General features: G+C 45.1%; 1 protein-coding gene across 1 annotated transcript in view; it reads left to right on the top strand.

Annotated features, from left to right (window-relative positions):
• The window catches only part of NT5DC2 (5'-nucleotidase domain containing 2), a 30,820-nt gene extending 9,738 nt beyond the window's left edge, over positions 1-21,082 (top strand). Inside the window, exons 4-14 of the mRNA XM_085302512.1 lie at positions 1,450-1,505; positions 3,289-3,382; positions 7,459-7,587; positions 10,858-10,918; positions 11,597-11,699; positions 12,185-12,286; positions 14,899-14,980; positions 18,904-18,990; positions 19,554-19,694; positions 19,942-20,006; positions 20,716-21,082. Coding sequence (XP_085158638.1) covers positions 1,450-1,505; positions 3,289-3,382; positions 7,459-7,587; positions 10,858-10,918; positions 11,597-11,699; positions 12,185-12,286; positions 14,899-14,980; positions 18,904-18,990; positions 19,554-19,694; positions 19,942-20,006; positions 20,716-20,977 — 1,182 coding nt within the window. The 3' untranslated portion in view covers positions 20,978-21,082. The remainder of the gene's footprint in view (positions 1-1,449; positions 1,506-3,288; positions 3,383-7,458; positions 7,588-10,857; positions 10,919-11,596; positions 11,700-12,184; positions 12,287-14,898; positions 14,981-18,903; positions 18,991-19,553; positions 19,695-19,941; positions 20,007-20,715) is intronic.
• The last annotated feature ends 1,338 nt before the right edge of the window (positions 21,083-22,420 follow it).

Below are 22,420 nucleotides of genomic sequence, written 5' to 3'. Positions count from 1 at the left end.
GAAAAAGATCCAGGCTACTTGAGATGCATACCTAGGAGCACAGGCAAGCAAAATGCAAGCATTTGTTTTAACCCTTTTTCAGTTCTTTGAAACAATTCTATAAAAGCTTAATGGCCGGTAATGTCATGCTGTCTGCTGCAGCCAGGCAGTCATCTGGGAGTTGTAGAGCCAGGAGCTTGGTTATGGAGAGCTTTGAGCAAATTCAGGGAAGTAGGCAGTACAGGCTAGAGAGTTTATACTACTCTCTAGTAAGGAAAAAAAGAGAGAAAGGAAAAGCTTTATAGAGATTTCTCATGTCTTCTGTTCTTGCTGAGGTGACAGCAAGGCAACAAGACCATTCATGAGAGTAGACCTCTGGTTTTGCAAAATAATTTAATCTAAGAGAAACTGAAGTTGTTATTTTTGTGTAAATCTCTGACTAAAATATCAGAGGAACACGAAGGTACTAGCGTAGCCAAGCAAAGTGCCCTTTGAGTGAGTGGAGGATGAGAACCATCTGTTCTCAGGATCAGATTTTCCAAAACGCACAAAAAACTGGCTACTGCCTGGCTACTGCCTATCAAGTAAATCTTTGAGCATTATTTGCTCGCACCCTCTCACAAAGTCGTGGGAAATCTGCTCAGAGTGTAACAAGCTACGCTTACGTGGTATAGAGATGCAAAAATGTGAGTGCTCGCTCTGTGGAATCAATTACCTTGCATTGTGGTAGGAAAGGGACAAATAGTTTTGATGCTGTGTCCTCATTTGATTTGTAGAGCAATACTAGATCTAGTGTGAAGCTGCTTTCTGTGTGGTACAGAACTTCTATTATGGCTTCTGAATGATGGATGGGGAAAAGGGAAGGGATGACTCATGAATAGAGAGTCTGATACAAAAGCTGTGACAAAGCTCTAATGTTACTGGCCTGGTCTCCTTATGAACTTAGCTTAAATGTGTGTTGAGGAGAGGAAGAAGTAGTGAAGGGGAGGGCTCCTGCATAAAGAAAATGACTAGGCGTAGCTGCACTCAAAGCCAAAACTTGTCTCCTTAGTTGTGCTTAAGATAAACGTGACTGCATATAGATCTCTTGTGCACACAGAAGCTCCTTTGGAATGTTTGTGCTTTTCGAAGGGAGATAACAGAAGATTGTCTGAGTCACAGAAATGTTGTCCTATCTGTTTCTTTTTCAACTGCATTCCTGCCCACTTTGGAGTGTAACAGGCAGGGATATTTCAACTCATGGTAAGGTGATTTTTTGGCCAGAGGGCCTTATAAAAACTCACAGTGTGGACAGGCGTGTGTAAAGGCAGATAGGGATTTAGGGATAAATGCAGCTTAAAATAGATAGTTGTGTGTTGTTTATGTTGAGTTTTATTTTCTTACTGTCATTTGCTTGGAACTTGAATCTTAAATAAACTTTAAGTGTTAAGCCCACCTAACATGTCAGTAAATATTTTTCCTTCTTCACAGAGTCTTCTGATGAAGATCGATGCTTTCCATTATGTCCAGTTGGGGACAGCATATAGGTCTGTCAGTTTTGCAAGTCATTTTTTAAATGCCCATATACAAAAGGTGGATTGCTATATTTGAATGTAGGTTCATGACTTCCTTTTTTTTTTTTTTTTTTTTTTTTTTTTTAAGCTGAGTGCAATCTTGTCTGGCTTATCCTGTTTCCACTTGCTTCAAGTGCTTACCTTACGTATAATTGCAGAGAGTTAACTTTTCTCAAGAGTTTCAAGCCAAGTGTGGGTGGAAAGAGCTGGAGATTTTTGTAATGGTTAATGACACATCCAATCATGCACTCTGCTTGGTGTCAGGATTGCAGCTACAGCAAGTCTGGGTTAACATCTTTGAGTAAGCTGTAAGCTAGGAAAGAACTCCTCCATCCATGGTCTACGTACAGGCCAGTCTTCTCAAGGCAACAGTGTGTCCCAACAGTGGTATGCTTTGCTGTGTCACAAAGCTAAGAGGAGAGTGATCTCGATGTGCAAATAAAAGTTTAAAGCAGTGCAGGTATGTCAGTAAAGTAGTGGCATGTCAGAATCTGGGCTTAGTTTAAGGCCTAGCTTGACCTATTTTTCTTCTCTTCTGTTATTCTGCAAAGAGAACTGGGTGTGGATTGGAATTACTGGCTGAAACAGTGCAAAGCAAAGAGACTGTTTCCACAGACTGTGTCCAAAAAGTTGTGGGACTGGACACTGGGAGAACACCCTGCCCCTATGTGATGTGCAGTTGGTGCATAAGTAGTTATTCATACATATCTATAGCAAAGCTCCTGAAAAATACTGTGTTATATTTCCTGAGCATGGAAGCCAGTGGATTTTTTCTTTAACTCTGCCCTTTACTGTTAAGCTTCAGTTACAGAAAACATCCTAAGAATATTAAAAAGGGAGTTTCATAATCTGAGGGAATTGACTTCTTTGAGTGCTGTTTTTTTATGATTCTCTGGTCCTACCACATATTTCAGTGCAGCTTCATAAAGAGATTATTAGGGAAAACTCATTTAAACCTTTTTTTCCTAAAGTTACATTTTTAAGTGTCCTTCCTGAAGTGTCCTTTTCCTAAAGTGTCCTTTGCTTTCGAGCAAAACTTAGGTAACTTTTAACTTCTCAGTACCTTGATAGAATAAGTAAGGAGAAAGGGAAAGTTGCTGACTGGTTGAGTAAATAGTTGCTACATCCAAAAATTGTGCAAGAGGAAAACTGGCAGCTGTCAGAAAACCTAGTGTTCGTGAATGGTATAGCTTGTAGCCATATCATAATTGCAGTGTTTTGGATGAAAGAGTGATCTATGTGGAATGATCTGCTAGCAAAGGATTTTTCTTACTTAGGAGAACTGAATAGGAAGGAAAAAATAATTTGTTCATGTATGAAGAATCTTGAGAAAAATTAGGAAGCTCTTTTCCTACATCTTTGGATTTAATAGCAATGTAACTTGTAGAAACAACCTTTCCAAAACTGTAGTTACCCAGTGCTACCAGAATCAGATCATGGGGCCTATTTGAGGGGCAGTCCCCTTGAGAGACTGACAGCATGCAGAGGGAAACCTCTGTACTGAACTCTGTGCTGGAATGGAGAAAAAGCTCCTCAATCATCTTGAAGGAACAAACAAGGTATCTGAAAAATGTCTCAGAGAAGATTTTATGTGAACTTTTAGAATGACAGAACAGAGTCAAACTCTCTTGCACTCTCTCTTGTGCCAGAAGTATCTGAATTTTAGAAAGGATCCTGTTCATCCCATCTGCTCTTTCTCTACAGTTGGTAGCTCTGTGGGGTCTAGTGATTATTGACATACTATTTTTGTGTTTAGAGGGCTCAAACCAGTGCCTGATGAAGAGGTAATTGAACTGTACGGTGGTACACAGCACATCCCCCTGTACCAGATGAGTGACTTCTATGGCAAGGTAAGCCCTTCAATGCTGTGATGCAGAGTCTCTTTTACCAGCTAGGAAAACAAAGTGAATTGTATGAGCGTGTAAATGACTTCCTTTGACTCGGAAAGGCATAGTACCTAGTGAACTGCAATCTGTATTTTGTTCTAGTGAGAATTTGCCCCAGAGGTTATTTAGTAGTTTAGCATGTGAAAGCGCTATCCTATGGGTGAAGCATTCCTAAACAACAGGGCTGTTGGCCTAGAGCTGAGCAGCTGGACAGCTTGCAGCTCTGGTGTCTGCAGGGAGGGGTGTGTGTGTGTGTGCTTTTCCTTTATGAAAATGATCTCCCCCACAGTCCTCACTGTTTGTAGGGCTGGCATCCATGAATACTTTTTTGAGGCAGGAAAGTAACTGTCATGGTAAAGGGCTGGAGGAGATGTAGAAGTCATTTGGTTGCCTGGACTGAGGAGGTTCGGGATTTTTCTTCCTCAAGTGCTTAGCGTGGTGTTGTGGGCAAGCAGGGATTCACATCACTTCCCCCCTGGACTTGCTTTGTTTCTAGTCCTTTGTAAGTTTAGTTGCCTTAAAAGAAGCTGGAATGGAAGGAAAAGGGCAGGTTTCCTCTGCCGCTACTCTTTGAGCGGACAGTGTGAAGTCCCCAAAAAGGTCACATTCTGAATTCTGTATTTTTCTTGGGAACAATTAATCTGACCAATTGCCTTCTGGGTACATAAATACGCTGTTTATAGATCAGTGTTGTTTGAAGTTTGGGATATTTCTGTTTAGAATTTGATGTCTGTGTGTAAACTGCACTTGATTGGTCCCTGCTGCACAACTCTTCTTACTCCTAGCAAATGTGGGATAACGCAACCTTTCTTTTTTAACAAATGTAAGCATGAAATCTGCTCTGATTTGTGGCCTGTTGTAGGAGCAGAGGCTCATGCTAAGGTGCCTTTCTGTGCTTATTTTTGGATGTTATAGCAATTACCTCAGGTGTTTTCTTCTGACTTGTAGTTAGTACCTGACAGAGTCATATAAGACTTTGTCAAATGGTTTATATTGGCCTGGTTTTATTGGAGCGGATGGTGAAAGAGCCAATGGACACTTGCGGTTGAGCGGGATTATCATCTGGAAAATACCCTGCCCTAACTCATGTTCCATAGCCTACTGAGTCGAGCATTTCTTTGCATCCTTATTTAGTGTACTCTCCCTGTGCGAGGACGGGAGGGAGTTTTGTCATGCTTCAGGGGGCCAATTTGGCACTGCAGGTTTCAGGTTTAAAAGTAGTTGTAGAAGGAAAATGGAAGAAAACTGTATTTCAACAGCCTTTTGTGTGCAAGTTGTCTGTTCTCTAGAGAACCGTATTATGAATAGGTCACTTCATAGAGCAAAATAGCACCTACTGAAGTCTATCCACTTCCTTCCTGGATTTGATATCTTTACTCGGTTATTTCAAAATAACCTTGGGTATTGAAAAATGTCACAACATTTGGCCATGGAAGTAAGGATAGCAGTTTATCCTTTGAGAGGGAGTCTGTCTCCGTAAAGACACAATGAAGCCCATGAGCAAACAGGCGGTTCCCGAAGAGAAGGGGGAAGTGTACATCCCCAGAGGTCAGGATCCAGCAGTGCCTGCTCGGTCTGTGCCGCTGACGCGTAGTGGGAAAGCATCGAAGTTCGGGTGGTTCTTGGTGTGAGCAGTTGCAGTGCAATCGCTGTGGTGAGGCTTTATTAAGGATCTTTGACCCTTCCCTTGTTAGTCTGAGTGCTGCCTGTGTGTGGGCAGCAGGAGGATCTGCCAAGCCAGTGGTTTCAGGCACCATGGCACAAAACAAGTAGGACTGATGTAGTCAAAGAGTGTAAATATTCTCCCCTAAGGCTTTTCTTGATCCTTTGTTGGCAGGAATGTGTGGACAGCTACTGACATCGAAACACCTGCAGCACGTAGGCGCAGATCTTGCCTAGGATTAGACAATACAGCTAGTGCTTCGTCTGCTGGTGTGATTAGTACTGGCTTGTAGTGAAGATGGATAATTTGTGGGTGTTGTGGAAAAACTGTATGAGGCATTCTTTTTATATTTATGGGTCTGGTTTTCATTGTGATTTGTGCTGATCTGTCTGCTGTAGGGAAGTTGAGGCTGATAATGGGAGGGGGAGAAGCCAGACTTGCCTTGTAGGATGATAGCAGAATAATGAAATCAGAGTCTTAACAAACTAGGGGGTAAGTCTTTGCTGTAAGCATCTAACACCTGGCTGTCTTCTCTGCACTTACTGTCTTGAAAGGTGGGAACAGGTCACTGCTCTGCTCTACTAAATCCTATACCTTGTGATTTCAATAGAAACTGCCTTTCTGTGTGCCCCGCTTGCTCCTTTCCCAGAGTCCCTGAACAGGGATGGGGAAAAAACAGTTGGCTGTTTCCTGGAAGTTTTGCACTTTCTGTTGAAAGAAGCATTCCCCCTACCAGTCGTACATCAAAGTAGACAGGAATCTGTTGAAAGGATTTATCAAATATTGCTAAGCAGCCCACAATGGCCCAAACCAGTGGGTGTGCATTGTATTCTCTTCTGCTGTAAGTCAAGCTGTCCTGTGCGGGATTGATGTAAACTGTATAATCCTCGGGAGAGCAACATCCCTTCTGACAGCATTTTTTGGTGACAGACTGCAGGCAAAATGTTGTTTGTTACTTCTTTGCCTTTTTACATCTTCTTTCTTACCTGAATTTGTGTTGTCCCAGTATTATGTTCGAGTACTACTGCACAAAGAAGGCTAGTCTCTTGTTCTATCCTTGCAAGACCAACTAAATGGGCGATGTTACTGTTGTTACATCCTGACGCAGCAGCTGCGAATATTTGGCATTAGGCAGCATGTGCCCGCTGTCAGCTCAACCATGTGTACCTTCTGTGATTTCTTGGATGCTGCCTTCATGTTTGTTTTTCATGTAGCTGTAATAAATGCCTTCTAATATGCCAGTATTATCCTAGGGAGTTGCGACTTTGTCAAAGTCAGTCATGAATTGCCAAGGTTTAGCTCAAAGCTCAAGTGCGCAGGCATGACTTGACTGGGTTTGCTTCATGTAATGGGGTACTTTGAGAGGCCTGAGTATTTCCCAAATTGCTTTTCGTGTGCCAGGTTTAAATAACTTCCCTTGGCTGATCTGGCACTTGAATGATGAAGGATAAAATGATTGATTTCAGCTTCAGTTCTCCAGCAAGACTCACCATAGTTCTGTAGACAAGTAGTACCTACTGAATAAACAAGTTTTTTTTTTATTGGATGGGCAGTCTGGAGCCAAATTTGGCTGAGGATATCCTGAAAGATTTGTGATTGATAGGCAATGAAACTAGAAATGGATGGAGAGCTGCAGCCTTGCCTAATGCAAGGTGAGTTATTACTTGATCAGAGTTTAAATTCTCCATTTCCACTTGATTGCTAGCTAGTTCTAAAGTAGGCTGAAGTCCACACACACATGCACACACACACGCGTGTGAACTTTCTTACTCGCTCTCTGTTTCTTCTTTTTTGGCATGTGGCCACTCAGTGTTTTTCCATAGCGGCCCAGCATCGGGCAGATTGCTGTTGGTAAACTGCTTGTTGAAGTGATTCTTGCGTTACTCTGAAACCTCACTGGAACATGGTTAGGGCAGCTTTGATGTCAGTGCCTCTAAAATCACAGCCTTGTCTGGATGAGCAATGAGGCATCTCCAGCAAGGGATTATGGCTACGTCTGTAGTGGAGCATTGCCTTTTGGCACCCTATAGTAATGGCAGGAGGCTGAGTGGGAAGCAAAGGACATGGAGCTGGAGTAAAAGTTAGTGTTCTGGGACTGACTCTGCTTCTTCCATCCCTGCCGTATGGTGTTAATAATACTGGATTTGTTTAATGATTTCTGTGAAGGAGAAGCCTCTCTCTTATCAAGAAGTGTTAATGCATTAGGTTAGTACTTTGGCAGAGAAGAGAGGGCCAGCTGCTGAGTGGCGGGGGTTTCCCACATCAGCCTTGTTCTTTTTGTTAGCCTGGAATGACTTCCCAACAGTCGTGAGTGATGTGGGTTTGTTGTTGTATAGCATTTTTGTTTAATGCATCTTCTTCATTTTTTGCTTTCCAGGGTCCTTCACTTAAGCAATTTATGGACATTTTTTCTCTTCCTGAAATGACGCTGCTCTCTTCAGTCATTGATTACTTCATAACTCACGGCATTGAGTTTGACCAGGTCCATCTTTACAAGGATATATCTGTGAGTAAAATGTCAACTGCCCAGTAGCTCACATCAAATTTGTGAGTTCTTCAACTTGTTAGCACAGGTGAGCTCTGTAGTACTTCAACCTAAGGTGCTGTTCGTGAGTAGTTTAATATGATAACTGTTGTCTCTTTTGATAAGGGCATTATCAGGGAATATTCAAAGCTGTGTTTTCAGGGCGTATTGGGTCTCTGTCTACACTGCAAAGTTGGTGTTTGCTCTACGTATCTCTTGCAGGCCAGTTAGCTCAAAGATCCTTCCCCAGCAAGCATGTCACAAAGCTTGTGTAAACGTTTTCCAGTTCTGTAGACTTCCAAGCACTATGTTTTCCTGCAGGACCATGCATTGACCATGAACCAAGCAGTTTGCTTTCTACAGCGAGTGTAGTGAAGTACTTCCCCTTGCCTACTCTGGGAATTCACTCCTTTCCTTTGTGTTTGGAAAGCAGTCTGGTCCTGTTGGGATGTTTTCCTGTGCATGACTGTGGTTTTCAAAAGGCAGTTATTCCAAGACTAATTGTGCCCTCCAGCCTCCAGGTGTTTGAAAGAGTGGTATTGGATTATCAACACTGTTGGGGGTGCTGTTTTATTTCTCAATGTTATAGGCAAGAAGGAAGTACTCAAGATTGCCATCCTGGATGTATTAACGGATGATATATCTTTCCTGGTAGCAAAAGCAAACGACAGCCCTTTCTGTATGGAAAGGGGGTTTTGATATGTACCTTATGGGAATTCAGTGGTCATCCTCTGGTAGTGACCTGTACATATGCAGTCAATCGTCTTGTGACAGAAATGTTGTTACATGTATGCTGCCTTTTTGGTGATAAGGATTCACCCTGTCAGCTTTGCCACAGCCAAGGATTAGAGCTTAGGTTTTGGCCTTCTGTTAGTGCTTGATAAGAGTGTACCAGCTGATTTTCCCTTGGGGGCAGGGGAAATGGGAAGAGGAGATACAGCTGACTTCAGAGGTCTTGTGTCAAGAGTGTTTCCTCACCTTTCTTTTGAGATCAAAATGGTCTTGATCCTAGATGAAATCTTGAGAGCAGAGGGGTGTTTGCTATTGCCTAGTGTGTACCTCAGTACAGAGCAAACGGTATACTCAAGACCTCAGTCTCCTGAGTGCTAATCCTGGCATTTCTCTTTGCATCCTTTGCTGAGGAATGTAGTTATTCCTGAGGAGTGACTGAGGTAGGCAGAGAAATGAGGTGTGACGGAAAATCCATGCCAATGCTTGAAATCCGTATTGGAGCAGTGGCAGGAGACTGTCCTACACTTTTATCAGAATAGTTCTTGCTTTTTCTGTACAATGAGGATAATGATCATTTTTGCAAACTCATCCCTTTGCAGTGCTCGATAGAGCTATGCCTTCTCAGAATAGCAATGCAAGTGCAGAGAAATGGTTTGTGGACATGAGCACAGATATCCTTCTGTGCCTACACAGACAGGTTTCCCAAGAGGACTCGTGTATGCCAAACTGTTATTACAACACAGACTCCCAGTGGGTAAGTCATGGCTATACTCGATACTGTCTGACACTGTCAGTGGTAATCCTGATTGCTATGTGTTTGAGAGCAGCCTGAGTGTTAGTGACGCGGCACTGAGTCAAAAGCGCGGGCCCTGAGGCAGTGGTGAAGGTTTGAAGCGGACATGTAAACTGTGTCATCCTGTTGCACCAGTTTGGCTGCTTCATATTTGACAGCAAGCGCATGCAGTTTACCATGCCTTCCTTCGGGGAAGTTTTTGAGCCCTGTTTGGAGCTCCCTAGGCTATCAAGATTTCGCCTGCAGAAAAGTTACTTTTCCCCCATTTTCTTTTTTTGTTTGGGGATTTTTTTATTTTTGTTTTTGTGGAGTATTTTGGTTTTTTATTTAGGGAAGGAGCAGACCGGAATCTCTTTCTGTGCTGCAAAGGTAATTTTGACAGAAATCAAAAACATTGCTTGCTTTTAGTGCCAGGGCTGGTCAAAATTAAGTTGTTTTCTTGCTAGTGCTTTTGCTTTTTGTTTGGTCACTTAGCCCAATACAGTAGTCTCTCAGTAAATGAGCTGTGACCTCTGCCTGTTCATCATCCACCAAATGGTGGAAACAGACTCCTAAAACTCTGTTTGTTTTGAAAAGGTCCCTCCTCCATCTTTGTCTCCCATCTAAGCTGTAAATGCTTCTCTCTCAGTTTGGAAGGAAACGATTTTGAGATGATCATGATTTTTTCACCACAGCTATCACCACTGCAGTGAGACTAGGTTACTGTGTTGCACTGGGTGCAAATATAACTGTATGTTGTATGCAATCTCTGGAGCAATGTGAGTGGTGAATGTGTGAGTCTTCTCTGAAAAGGTGACTTTTGAAGGAGTGCACGTAATGTAAAAGTGATTTAATCCTGAGGAAAGGCACCATTTGTTCTTCTGTCTAAACTGTCATGGGTGAAAATGGTACCCCTAAAGCATATGTACATACTACAAAACATGTTTCTGTTCTGGAAATGGGTTTCTGTATCTGGCATATCGTCTCTTTCGATGGAAACTTGTGAAGAATCCTAGCTGGAGATCTCCAAAAGAGTTTTGGATCTTTGCCTCTTGGATGGAAGATAGAGGATGCTGGATGCCCTTGACAATAATCGGTTTTATTTTGCCTCCTGCTTGAAAAGCGGGCCGTGTTGTTTTCGCAGATAAGCCCACCAGCACTCCTAATGGAACCTTCTGTTCTGTCCATGTCCATTAGCTATCTCAGGGCCTGCTGTTGCAGCCTGTCTTGGCTAGTGGGAGCTGTAGTGGAATCACAGATGCTCACCTCTCTGCTGCCTTTCACCTCAGCCACACTCCCATTTTCTGAGTCACATTTAGTAGAGCTTCCCCAAGCCTAGAGAGGAAGAAAAGCCAGACAGAAATGTCTGGACCACCAAGGTTTTATGGCAGTAACCAGTTTTGGAATTACACCGTCTTGATTACTGTGACAGCAATGTGTTAACATATCCTGGTTTCCAGGAGTGGGACAGAAATTATTCTTGCTTGGCTAGATTTTGAGGTTTTTTCCTCCCCTTTTACTGTATCAGCTAAGCTAATATAGCCACTGCATTCTTTTTTTTGGCATGGTGGTGAGCCTCATTCTACAAGGTCCTCTGCTTGGTGTTAATGTAGCTTTTCTTCATTCAGCAAGAAGAGGGGATGTGTCGTTACTGTATGTTCCTCAGTGGTTGCAGTAGGCTTGTGTGCTGGGAAGCAGGAATGCTATATGTCAAACTGAAACTTTATTTTTTCCTTCCTTTTCTTCAGGATGCTATTAAAGATGTGCATGTGAAAGGAGTGATGTACAAATGGATTGAAAAAGATCTGGGTGAGTTAAGTGGAGCTCTGGTCCCGAATCCATTTTTATGTCTTGCTGTGCTACATAAGATGGCTATGTAGGTTCTGCACTCAGTCACAGGAGTCAGGTAGACAAAGAAATTAATGAGATACTGGGTCCTGTCATGCCTAAAGATAGCTAAGAGGTAGAGTGGCGTTTGGAACCAAATGATATCTAGGTTCTGGTGGAAGATCTTTTTTAATGGAGGAAACAGTTACCTCATTGCTTGTGTTTCTTTTTCCTTCTGCCTGCAAGTGAGGGGTGATGGTCTGTCTTGGCATAATGTGAAGATGCAAAGACATCATCTGGGAAGGTTTCCTGGTCATTGAGAGAAGTGAGAGCTCCTAGTAGCAATAGAGCCTTGAGTGACTGTGCCTGTCCACTGTGACATTTGGGTATCAACCCTCTTTCTTGTCAGCCTTTTTCAGTTACTTAGTCTTTCTCTTCCCTTTAGATGAGTTGATTAGGATGAGGAAGGCTATTTTGTCACAACGATGGTTCACTACCAGTCTGCCTGAAAGGGACTGATGGGAATGGCGTGTAGCTGAGCCTCAAGGCTTTTGCACTGCTGTTACATAGATGCTTAGGTTTGGTTTGGGTTTAACGAAATGTGATCATGACCTACGCCAAAATTTCTTGATCAGTGATGTCTGTTTTATTCCAATACAGAAAAGTATATTCTGCATGGGGATGAAATCTATGCTGTCCTAAACCGATTGGTGAACCACAACAAGAAACTCTTCCTCATTACAAACAGTCCTTTTAGCTTTGTGTGAGTATTGTTATTGTGCATTGATGGGTCACCACGGCACAACAAGTGCATTGCAGTGCAGTCTCTCACATGAGCATTTGAAAGTTGTATACTGGAAGTTCCTGTGGCAGTAATGATGAGACTGCTTTTTGGGAGCTGGTTGTGGTGAATCGTGAGCCCCACAGCTCTCTTTACACCAGTGACTCTGGCTGTTTGAGGAAGCTATGAGGCTGTGGCTGGCCACAATATTACTGAGCCACTACTTCATATTACCTCCAGTAGCTTGTGCTGTGTCACAGAAGTACAGGCTTTTCTGGACTTCCCATGGTAGCAGGAGAAAGGGAGGGACAGCTTGAAATGGTCAGAGTACCACAGCAATCCTCTACCCAATCAGTCAGCGTTGGAAGAATTGTTTTAGGGCTGACTGTGGTAAAGATGCAGTGATAGGTCACGTACATCGAAAGAGATTGCTGGATGCGTTAACTCTTCTGTTTTTTTGCCTGTAGGGACAAAGGAATGAAACACATGGTTGGCAAGAACTGGCGGGATTTATTTGACATGGTCATTGTACAAGCTGACAAGCCCAACTTCTTTACTGATCGGCGGAAGTATGTGTCCCAGGATAATGATACACTACTGCAGATGGGCCTGAGGTTTTAGGCCCTTTCTCTGGATTAAACAGTTCCTTTTACCTTTCAGAAAAGTAGTGTTTTTCTAAGCATAATCTAGCTCCACAGCGCATCCAGCTCTGTCAAGGGTACTCTCTGAGGAGATATCTTGGCCAAGACAAACCTACCAGGCTAGGAATAACATGGGCAGTGCCAAGCAGAAATTATGTTTCTAAAATTGGCCATCTCTAGTCTCAACTGTTTTGTCATGGCCTGGGATTAACTTTGATTTTCAGAGGTATTAATTATGTACTTAAATCTTTAGAAGGAAAATGGAAAAGACCAGAGAAGCGGAATGGTATGTATGAGAGCTGACTGTTTCTTGGCACTAGGTCTGGAGAGCGTGCCAGAATCTTTCCTTTTCCTGTTACCCACAGAAAATAACTGGTTTATTTTAGTTACTGTACATATGCTGTCTTGTAATTAGCAGCTTTGGAAGCCTTTGTACATAATGACTGAGTTTTGTGGTAAGTAGGAGCCGCCAAGAGACTAGCTCATAGGCAAACTGTTGTCTTTGCTTTGTTCTTTGGATTATTGGCTTTGGGGATTTGTCTGCTTTGTTACCTCTATTCATGACTGACCAGGAATTATTGTATTCTGTCCTTCTTTGTGTATTTTCTTCCCCCACCTTCAAGGCCACTAGCATAATTAGGAATAAGGCTATGAAATGGCTTATTCTATCTGTGCTGACTGTTGGAAAAGAAACACCCGGTCAGTTCTAGGCATTAGTAATGCAATTGCTCCATTCCTAAGATTGGCCTATGTACGTTGCATGAGACGCACTTAAGTGCCGGTGGTCCTGAACTTCGGAGAGCCCTTGCATCTATGGCCTAGCAGTATTTCAGAACATCGTTACATAGGGAAGGCCAGATAATATTGGTTATAATGCTCTGGATTTTCTCAGAAAGCGAAGGCAAAGCAGAACACAGTTATGCTATGAGTGCAGTTTGTCTGACTGTTTGTTATCTGAGCTGTTGTGGAATCTGTCACATATCTGTGTTCACTGACTAGGAGAAGGTGTTTTGCTCTGACATGATTGTAGATGTTAGTCACCAAAGTTGAAGGGGAGAAAAATCAGGTATCATTTTGTGCTCTGAGGACAGTTGCTATTTTGTGACTGAAATTTGACAGGAGCATCATAGAAGGGATAGGTAGCCAGCATATGTAATATGACTCTACTATTGCAGATAAAAAAATATTGAAGCCACTTCTGGAAAATGTAGAGTTCTGTAAGGGACTAGTTTACCAGCCATTTTCTGCACGATAATCCTGTTGTCCATGCCACAGGGAAGTGGTTTTCCTCACTGAATGGCTTCAACTGCTATCTCAGGTGTTTATTTCCCTCTTACCACCTGCAGTGATGCAGTGGTAATGGAGTTTCATTTCAGCCTGGAAAATGTCAAGAAGAAGAAACTGAGCTTTACTGATCTTGTGGGAACCTCAAGTCTGAGAAGTGGGCTTGGTGCAAAGCAGGGAGAAAGGATGCACTGCCTGTTACAGGGAGCCTTTTGGCTTGTTCTGAAAACTGAGTAAATGTGTGTAGTGTCCCGTGAAGGTCCATTTGAACCTGGTAAAGGTTTTAAAGGTTTTCTGCATGGGATGTGAGGGGAAGTGTCTTCCAAATGTGGCCTGGAGCTATGATGCACCAACCCTGCAGGAGATAAAACTTTATGGCTGCCTGGTACCTAAGGTCCACTCATGTAATGAACCAGTGGAATGACAGGGCACATAGATCAAAGGTGAGGGGAAAACCTTTTGATGGTGAGATGTAGTGAACTGTGGAGTGCTTTTTCTGAGGGAAAATGCAGGTGTGCATTGGAGACCACTCATAATTTAAGAGGTCTCTTGCATAGACTGGTAGACTGTAGAGCTGGTGGGGAAGGCAGAGTTCCCTCTGTCCTATGGCAGCTCAGGATTCTGCAGTATTTCTCCTGGATGAGACCGTCCACTGCCTGCTGCAGGAACAGCTTTTGGTCTTGGAGCTCACAGCTTGGACCTCCTGCCCCACGAGGAAGCAATGGTCCCATCTAGCATAAACCTCTATGGGGATCAGAAATCTTAAGCCTCATTTTTTCTTCTGTCCAAGTGGAAGGTAACAAGGCAAGCCCTCAAGAACAACAGGAGTCAGCTGCCAAGATCATCATGGAGACTGTTCTCCATCTGCTCCAGAGGCTGCTCTATTCTACTAAGACATTCCACAACCTGTAGCGCTGGGCAGAAGCCAGACTGAAATGGGACGGAAAGCGTTTCACAGCAAAACCTTCTTCGCCACAGCATTTTCAGAGGGAGTCTTTTTTTTTTTAACCTGCTATCTGAAAAGCAAGAAAAGTTGTTACAGATATTGTTGTGAAATAGTCAGTGAAAACACACTGAAAATATTTTTTTCCTCTCTCTGACTTTCCCTGAGAAAAGAGTGCAGAAGGTCACTTCTCACATAATGCTTTTATTATGAGTTGTTACATAGGTGAACAAGTTTTCTGATTTGAGGGTTATAGCTGCTGTAATGATTGCCAAAAATCAAAAGAAGTTGACATCACCCCCTTTTTTTCCAGACCTTTTCGAAAACTGGATGATAAAGGCTCACTGCAGTGGGACAAAATAAGCCAGCTGGAGAAAGGAAAGATCTACAAAGAGGTAAAGTGAAAATGACCTGGGTGCATAAGGTATATGAAGCAAGAGTCTGAAGCGGTGTGTACTTGTAAGATGCATGTTTTGGGAGTCATTGGAAAAGCCTGGAGATAACAGAAAAACAGGAAAATCAGACTGAGGGAACAGTCTGCAGACTGTTTTTTTTCTGCAGATCACTTGTAGATGTTTGACACTGATGTGTGAAAATTGAAAAACAGAAATCACTGAAAAGAGTGCTTGTGCTGGCCAGTGGGAACAGGAGGTGCCCTCTGCTCGTGGGCAGAAAGTTCATGCTGGCCCAGTGTGGTATTATCCCCACAAATATTTTCAGTTTGTCTCTTGGCATTGCTTGGTGGAGCAATAAACTTGGGATTTGTGTGTCTCTGGAAAGTCCTTAAGCTTCTGCTGGGATGTCAGCATTAGGATATCAGGATATCTTTTTGTATATCAGAAAGCCCTGCCAGGGGCTGTGTTGACTGTCAGCATGTGATGAACTCACCTCCAAGAACAGTCAGGTACATCTCAGGCTGGATGTAGAAAAGGCTGCTCTCCTAGAAATCACAGCTTATTACAATCACAGGAGGCAGAGCTGGAATGAGGTATGACAGCTGCCTGGTAGGGAAACCTTTTGTCTGCAGCTCTGAAATGGTTTCCTGTGCAGCCTCATGTGTGGGTGAAGCTGCAGAAAGGTGTGTAGCTGGAGTGATGAATTCCTCCCATCTCAGTTGGGTTTGGCATTAGAGTTGGAGGATTCTTCGGGTAGGGGCAAGAGGGGAAAGGGCAGGGCGAGGTAGCCTGTGGTGTTGGGTGCTTGCCTTTTTGCCCCAAAAGACCTTTGCTGAGCTGTCTCAGTGAGGCCAGGCTTTTTCCTGCTGCTGCCCTTTGTGTGTGAGAAGCAGCAGCCAGGGAACATCCTCCACGTGTGGAGCAGGGATCAGGCCCAGTGTACCCCATTTGCTCAAGTGTACAGTCAGCTAGAGACCTAAGGAGCTGTATGGCCCAGTATGGCCAATAGCTGCACATTTCCCTTAGCTCTCCGGACATCCCAGACCTGAAACCTTTGTCTTGGACTGGCTGCCAGAGCTGTGCTCATTGAGGGTAAGAAGGCAGACCCCTCTGAAACGTGATGGGTGTGCAAAGGTCTTTCTTTGACACCTCACTCCAAACCATCCTCTGTAAGGTAGGGAGAAGGGGCAGGGCTTTGTGCTCCATGCTCTTGAGTAGTTGCCTTGACCTCTTTTCACTGTCCCTTTCTATAAAGATGGAGGTTTTTGTACAGGAAAAGATTGTTGGTAGCACGGTCTTAGTTTCTTAGAAAGGAATGGTCTTCGTAAGCTAGGAGAGGTTTTGTGCTGGAGTGGCTTGTGGAGGAAGGAATGAAGAAATAAAGGTAATCAAATAGGATAAAAAGCCTCTCTTCCCTTCCTGAAAGTGAAGCATGTCCGAAGGATGGGCTGTTACTCTGGGAGCCTGCTGCTTCAGGGTGTTCCTCTTACAGCTGGTCTGTCTGCTGAGTACATGTGCCTCTTGCTTTAGGACGGTTTGTTCTTGGTTATGTGAGCTGTGGGATCCCATGGGAGGAAATTGTTAGTGAGGTCACGGTCAAATAGCTGGGACCTGACCTGCAGTAGAACAGTAGGTCATGTCCTTGAGTAGCACTGCTGGGAAGCCTCTGACCTGTCCAGTGGGTCAGTCAAAGCACTTTACTCATGTCCCACCCTGTGCCAATGGCTAGAAGCTGGGAAACATGCGAGCAGAGCTCAAACAAAGCATCCCTGCCATGGGCAAACTTTACTCAGGGGTTACCAGTTCCGCTGGGGAAGAAGGTGCACCTCAGCCATTGAGTTTAATAGTATGGTGCTGAATTAAATCTTGTTCTTGGCCACCTGCGTCTTGTTGCTCAATCAAACTATGCTGCACTTGGGAAGGGGAAAGACGAGGGAAGGAAAAGGGATGGATGGGATTTTGAGATCCTCTCCAGTTCTTCCTCGTGATCATGTTCCTCCAACTGCATCAAGGCTTTTGCCCAACTGGTTTGTGGGATGTGACAGAGGGTGTATCCTGGTCATAGTGCACCATCTCTTCAGCATTCATAGTCTTGGAGTGCCACATTATGCTTCTTTCTGGCAAGCTTTAGAGGCAGTAGACCTTGTGCTAGCTTTGTTGCTACAGGGTCCAGAGCTGACTCATTTCTCTCTCCTGAAGCATAGCTGTTTATCAGTTGTGCTGTGGGTATCCCATATGCATGGGACCTCAGGGATCAGTTTTGAAGACTGGGAAGTTAAATGATGGTCCTCTAATCTGGAGTGTTTTCTCCCTGCTTCCCGACAGACATAGTGTTTTCTGTGTGTGGCGTGTGTGTACTCCCCTTCCTTCCTAACCTGTGATCTCAGAGGAGAAGATGCAGAAATAGAGATGAAAGGGAGAGCTGGTTCCAGGAGCTCATATAGCAGATCTGAGGCCCAGCTGAGGTCCAAGCATGGGTTTCCTGATCAGCAAGCCCACTGCTGTTCGAGATGACCCAAGTACAGCAAGGGAAGCATCCTCTTCCCAGTGCTGTGGTCCGTTTCCCTGTTCTGCTGGCGGCTTCTTGAGCAACCCTCAAGTGAGCAGCAGCAGTGCTGCTTTCACTGTGTCCTAGATAGGCAAAACCTTGCCTGGCCCTGTGTTTTTGTGCTGTTAAGAAATCTGTGCAGCCTTGGTCCTGTTGCAGAAATGGGAGGCCCTGCGTCCTGGCTCTGGGCATCCTTTGCAATGCATCCGTGTACGTGGTATGTTGGCAGTTGCCAAATGCAGGGCTGCAATTTGTTGTGGGAGCTGGCTTGCACTGTTGGCCAGGCATCTTCCTGGTGTGGCTTTGAAAGGGGCTCAGAGAGGCAGGTCTTATTACAGAGGTTTTGTACCTGACTGCAGGGTTGGTGCTGTTGCTTAGGCATGCTAGATCTTCCCTGGCACGGAAAGAAACAGTGTGCTGGCTGGATAGCTTGTTGTCGAGTGGCTTGCAGGTTTGCATCAATTGCTTGTGCTGGCACTGTCCAGTCCGTTCGTATTGAAAGGGTGTTTTGCTTTCCTAGTGGGTCTTGTTTCCATCATGACTCATGTGGAAAATTTGTGTGGAGAGTGAAAGGGGGGTTCCTGAAGACTCCTTTGTATGCAGACGGATGTTTGGAAAGCCTTGCAAGCTGCTATTTTGCTGTGCTAATTTAGCTAGGTGCTTTGGGGTTTGGTTTGTTTTACTTGTGAATCTGCCCAAGCCTCCTGTTTTTTTGGCTTGGTTGAGCAATTCCTGGGAATAAGTGAGTATTCTTAATCTTTTGGGTTGGAATGGTAATCAATCAGTGATGTTAGAGCAGTCTTAAGCGTCCTTGAGTGGGAAAGCCTTGCATGATGGTGCTCACCTTGTCCGTGATGCATCCTATGAGGTGAAAACATTGTCATCTAGTCCAGAAGCTTCACCTGGGTTTTTTTCTGTCAATTGCTTAGGCTTTTCTGATCGAGATATCTTTCATTTTTGGGCTCTAAACTGTCTTCTTTTGGTGTCCTTTTTAATTCATATAATTCTCCCTTGACTTACTGTGCTGTAGAGTACAGAACTCCTCCCCCATTACTTGCTTATTGGGATAACAAGAGTTTTTCCCCTTCTTTTTTGCTTCTGTAGACTCTGCATGTCTGAGGAAGGCTGTGGCATGTACAGGGGAGTTGTCACATGGGAAGAAAGTGGGGAAGGATTAAAAACATGTAGTTTTGAACGGTGGGAGGATGAGCAGGTTGACATCTCATGAGGGTGCGCGTTTGCATGCAGTATGACAGCGTGCTGTGAACTCAGTTGCACTGACAGTGCTGCTGAGGTGGCTGCCTAGTACTGGCCAGTGAGAACAGAGGCATCTGTCCGGTAACCACATTCCTGTCTGTGTTCCCTTTACTTACAGGGTAATCTCTTTGATTTTCTAAGGCTGACTGGTTGGCGTGGATCAAAGGTACTCTATTTTGGCGACCATCTCTACAGTGACCTTGCAGTAAGTAGCAAAGTCTCTGCTCTCAATGCTGCTTCCATGTGATCCCAACAGGGCTTTAAGTCTTGTGCACCATGGTGCATCAGAAGGATTTGGGAGCCCGTGTCCACTCTGAGGATTTTAGGCAGTTACTCATAGAGGATGTATTGTAATAGCACATGTTGCCAGACACCTGCATCTTTGTCCTGAGACCTGGAAAGCCTGGATCATCCAGAATGTGTGAAGGGAGAGAGCCTTTGTGGGAAAAGCTGAAGGGCGGAAGGAGCAGGGTTCCAGCAAGGATGGAGGCAAGCTTGTTAGTGGAAGTGCCAAGTGGGAAGAAGCAGTGCGAGATAGTTAGGTGTTGTGGCAGGAGAGCAGTGTGAGGCAGCGCTGTGGTTCTTCTCAGTTGATGCTGAGGAGCAGGTGTAGCCAGGTAAATGTAATGAGCATGACCCAGGATGTGCCATTAGGATGTCCCCTGGGAATCTGTAATGTGAACAGACCACTCTTCTAGGAAATGCAGTTGTGTTTGGCTTTCGGTTTTTGTCTTGAACTCTTGGTTGTTTTCTCCCTCTGACCTCTAGGACCTCATGCTGCGTCATGGCTGGAGGACTGGAGCCATAGTCCCTGAACTGGAGACGGAGATTCGTATCATAAACACCGAACAGTACATGCACTCCCTGACCTGGCAGCAGGCTCTGACGGGACTGCTGGAAAGAATGCAGGTAAACAGCACCTGTCTGAGTGGAGCAGGTAATATGTCTTCCCCTTCTGAGCCTGAGATTTGAGCTTGGCCTGGGAATAAGAGCATGTACCATCTTGCTTATGTTCTCAAAGAGCATCTCATTCTCCTCAAATGGATCCGGTGCTATGGGTATGGGGAGGTTGTGAGTGACAGTGGAATCTGGGGGGAGCTAAGGTATGGCTCGCGGGACTGATGAAACACGGTGTGTTCTGCTGTTGTCTTTGCAGATGTATCAGGATGCAGAGTCAAAGCAGGTATTGCTGGAGTGGATGAAGGAGCGTCAGGAGATCAGGTAACTGCGTTTTCCTCCTTGCTTGTGAGGTCTCTTGGGGGCTCCCAGGCCTGCACTAGATCTGTCTTGCAATCTGTCTGTTTTGGGGAAAGTGGTACTGCTGCTGTAGGCATGTGGTCCTCGCTGGCACCCCATGTCTGTGGAGGGAAGCAGCAGTGCAATCTCCTGCTGGGGAAGCTGGATGGGTCATGGGTGGGCCAGGGGAGGTGATGTCAGCTTGTGCTGAGAGGGGTTAATAAGCTGTCTGCAGTGCCAGGACCTCCAGCAGTACTCTTTGCAAGTGTGTCCCTGACTGTAACATGAATGTTAACGAGGAAAAGTAAAATAATATGGTGGAAACTGTGTTTGTTCATCATGGTCTCACTCTGCAGGGGCTGGCCTGCTTAGCGGCCTGGATGGGAGGGTACCTGGGGTGATCCCTGACTATGCTTTTGTGAGTGGGCTGGAGATGCACGGAGTGTTTATCTGAGTTGACTCCTGTGCGGGGAACAAGGGGGTTTGGGCTGCAGGTACTGAGGCTGCTGTCCTGCTGCCTTAGGATAAGCTGATGAGCATATCTTACCAGGGAGTCCCCTCGAGAGCCTGCAAGGCCATGGAGTGCCTGGTGCTGTGCAGAAAGATGGCACAGCCTGAGCGGTGGGTCATATTGAGCAGAAAGTGAGCATAAGGAGCACCTCAAGTCAACAGAGTACCAACTCTCTCTTCTCAGGTCGCTGACAAAGAACCTGTTCAACCCCCAGTTCGGAAGCATCTTCCGCACCTTCCACAACCCCACGTACTTCTCTCGACGGCTGGTGCGGTTCTCCGATATCTACATGGCATCCATCAGCTGCCTGCTGAACTATGATGTGAACTTCACCTTCTACCCCCGCCGCACCCCTCTGCAGCACGAGGCTCCTCTCTGGATGGATCAGCTCTGCACAGGCTGCATGAAAACCCCCTTCCTAGAGGAGATGGTGCATATCCGGTGAAGGGCAGGTACTCTGGGAGACGGCATAGTGAGAGTTTGTATGTGGAGTTGGGCTGCTCAGCTAGCAGCACCTCTCCGTCTACCACTAAAGGGTGTTTCACACTTATGTATGTGTGTAGATCGTGTGTTTATTTTTTCCCCTCACTGGCACCACCCCTTTCCTGAGGTGCTTTGCCAAGACAGGCTGGACAGAGGGTGGATGCTCATTTTGGGCTGTGAGGGAGCTGTGAGGAGTCCTTTGTATAAGTAGGTAAGAAAGATTGAGAGAGCCAGTATTAGTGGCGAGAAGCTGCTACCCTCTGCTCTGTGCCCAGAGAAGTGGCTCAGGAGTCCTGAGTCTCTTGTACTCGGTGAGTGTGACCCAGACTCCTGCATTAGATGTGACAAAAAGTGTGTTACCCCTGACATCTTTGGGAACTATCGTATCAGTGATTCTGCTCATCTGGACAGTGAGGGGACAGGGCTGCCAACTGGAATTCCTAGTGAAGTGTGTCAGTGAATGCATCATGGGAGACTGAAGTGTCAGCAGTGGTACTACCCGGAAGTGGGAGCAGAGACCCTAAGTCCCAGCCCATTCCTGGCCATACTTATCTGTTGGGCTGGTGCCTCTGGTAGGGGACTGTTGAGTTAAAAATGTTCAGGATGTCTAAGTCCCGATGGGATTGGTGTTTGTTAGAAGAAAAAGATCCAAAAAATGTGTTTCCAAAAACAGGCTTTCCTATTTTTGAGTAGGCTTGGTGCTATGCGTTCTCAGTATATTGTGGACTTGGTGGCACATGTTGTTGGTATTTTGAGAAGGGTCTCTGGGATTGTTTGGCAATTGGTGGCGCAGTGTGGCATGTTATGACTAGCAGAGGGACATGTTTAGTCTGTTAGGAAAGGTGCAGAGTTGTCAGCGGAGGTGCTGGCTGTTAACACGTTTCTGCGGAGATACGCCCTAAGGTGTAGGGAGTGGCTGGTGAAGATATATTTGGACTGTGAGTGTGAAGTGCTGCTGTTTGTGATGGGTGGTCAGAGAGGGGAGTGGGGCTATGCAAAGCACTGTCACATATCATCAGCTGGATGAGGAAGAGGAAGGAGGTGCTTAGTAGTGATGCCAGAGTATAGGGGATAGTGGTGAAGGCAAGTCAGTAGAGGACAGATCATGGAGCGAAGGATGTCTTCTGCAGGGGCTGTGAAGGGGCCAGAGCTATTTTGGGACATGAGGTGCTGAGAGCAGGCTCTTCTTCATCTTGCTCCAGGGCCATAGTGCTCTTTGCCAAACTGCCCTGAGGAGTAGGCAGGACACTGGGGAGGGAATGAAGGGGCAGGTGCATAGAAATTGTTGAGTATTTTTGCTAGCCTGACTCGGGTGGGCTGCAGGAAACAGGAGCAATAGTCATGCCACAGGAAGGCTGGGTGGCCTGTCCTTGCTTGGATATGTGCAAAATGGGTAGCGGTGGGC

The sequence above is a fragment of the Rhea americana genome, unplaced genomic scaffold, assembly GCF_003343005.1.
Source record: "Rhea americana isolate MKP2758 unplaced genomic scaffold, rheAme1 scaffold_19, whole genome shotgun sequence".
In the NCBI taxonomy this organism is placed as follows: Eukaryota; Metazoa; Chordata; class Aves; order Rheiformes; family Rheidae; genus Rhea; species Rhea americana.
Note: the sequence above shows the minus strand (reverse complement) of the source record. Positions and strands in the feature narration are given on the sequence as shown.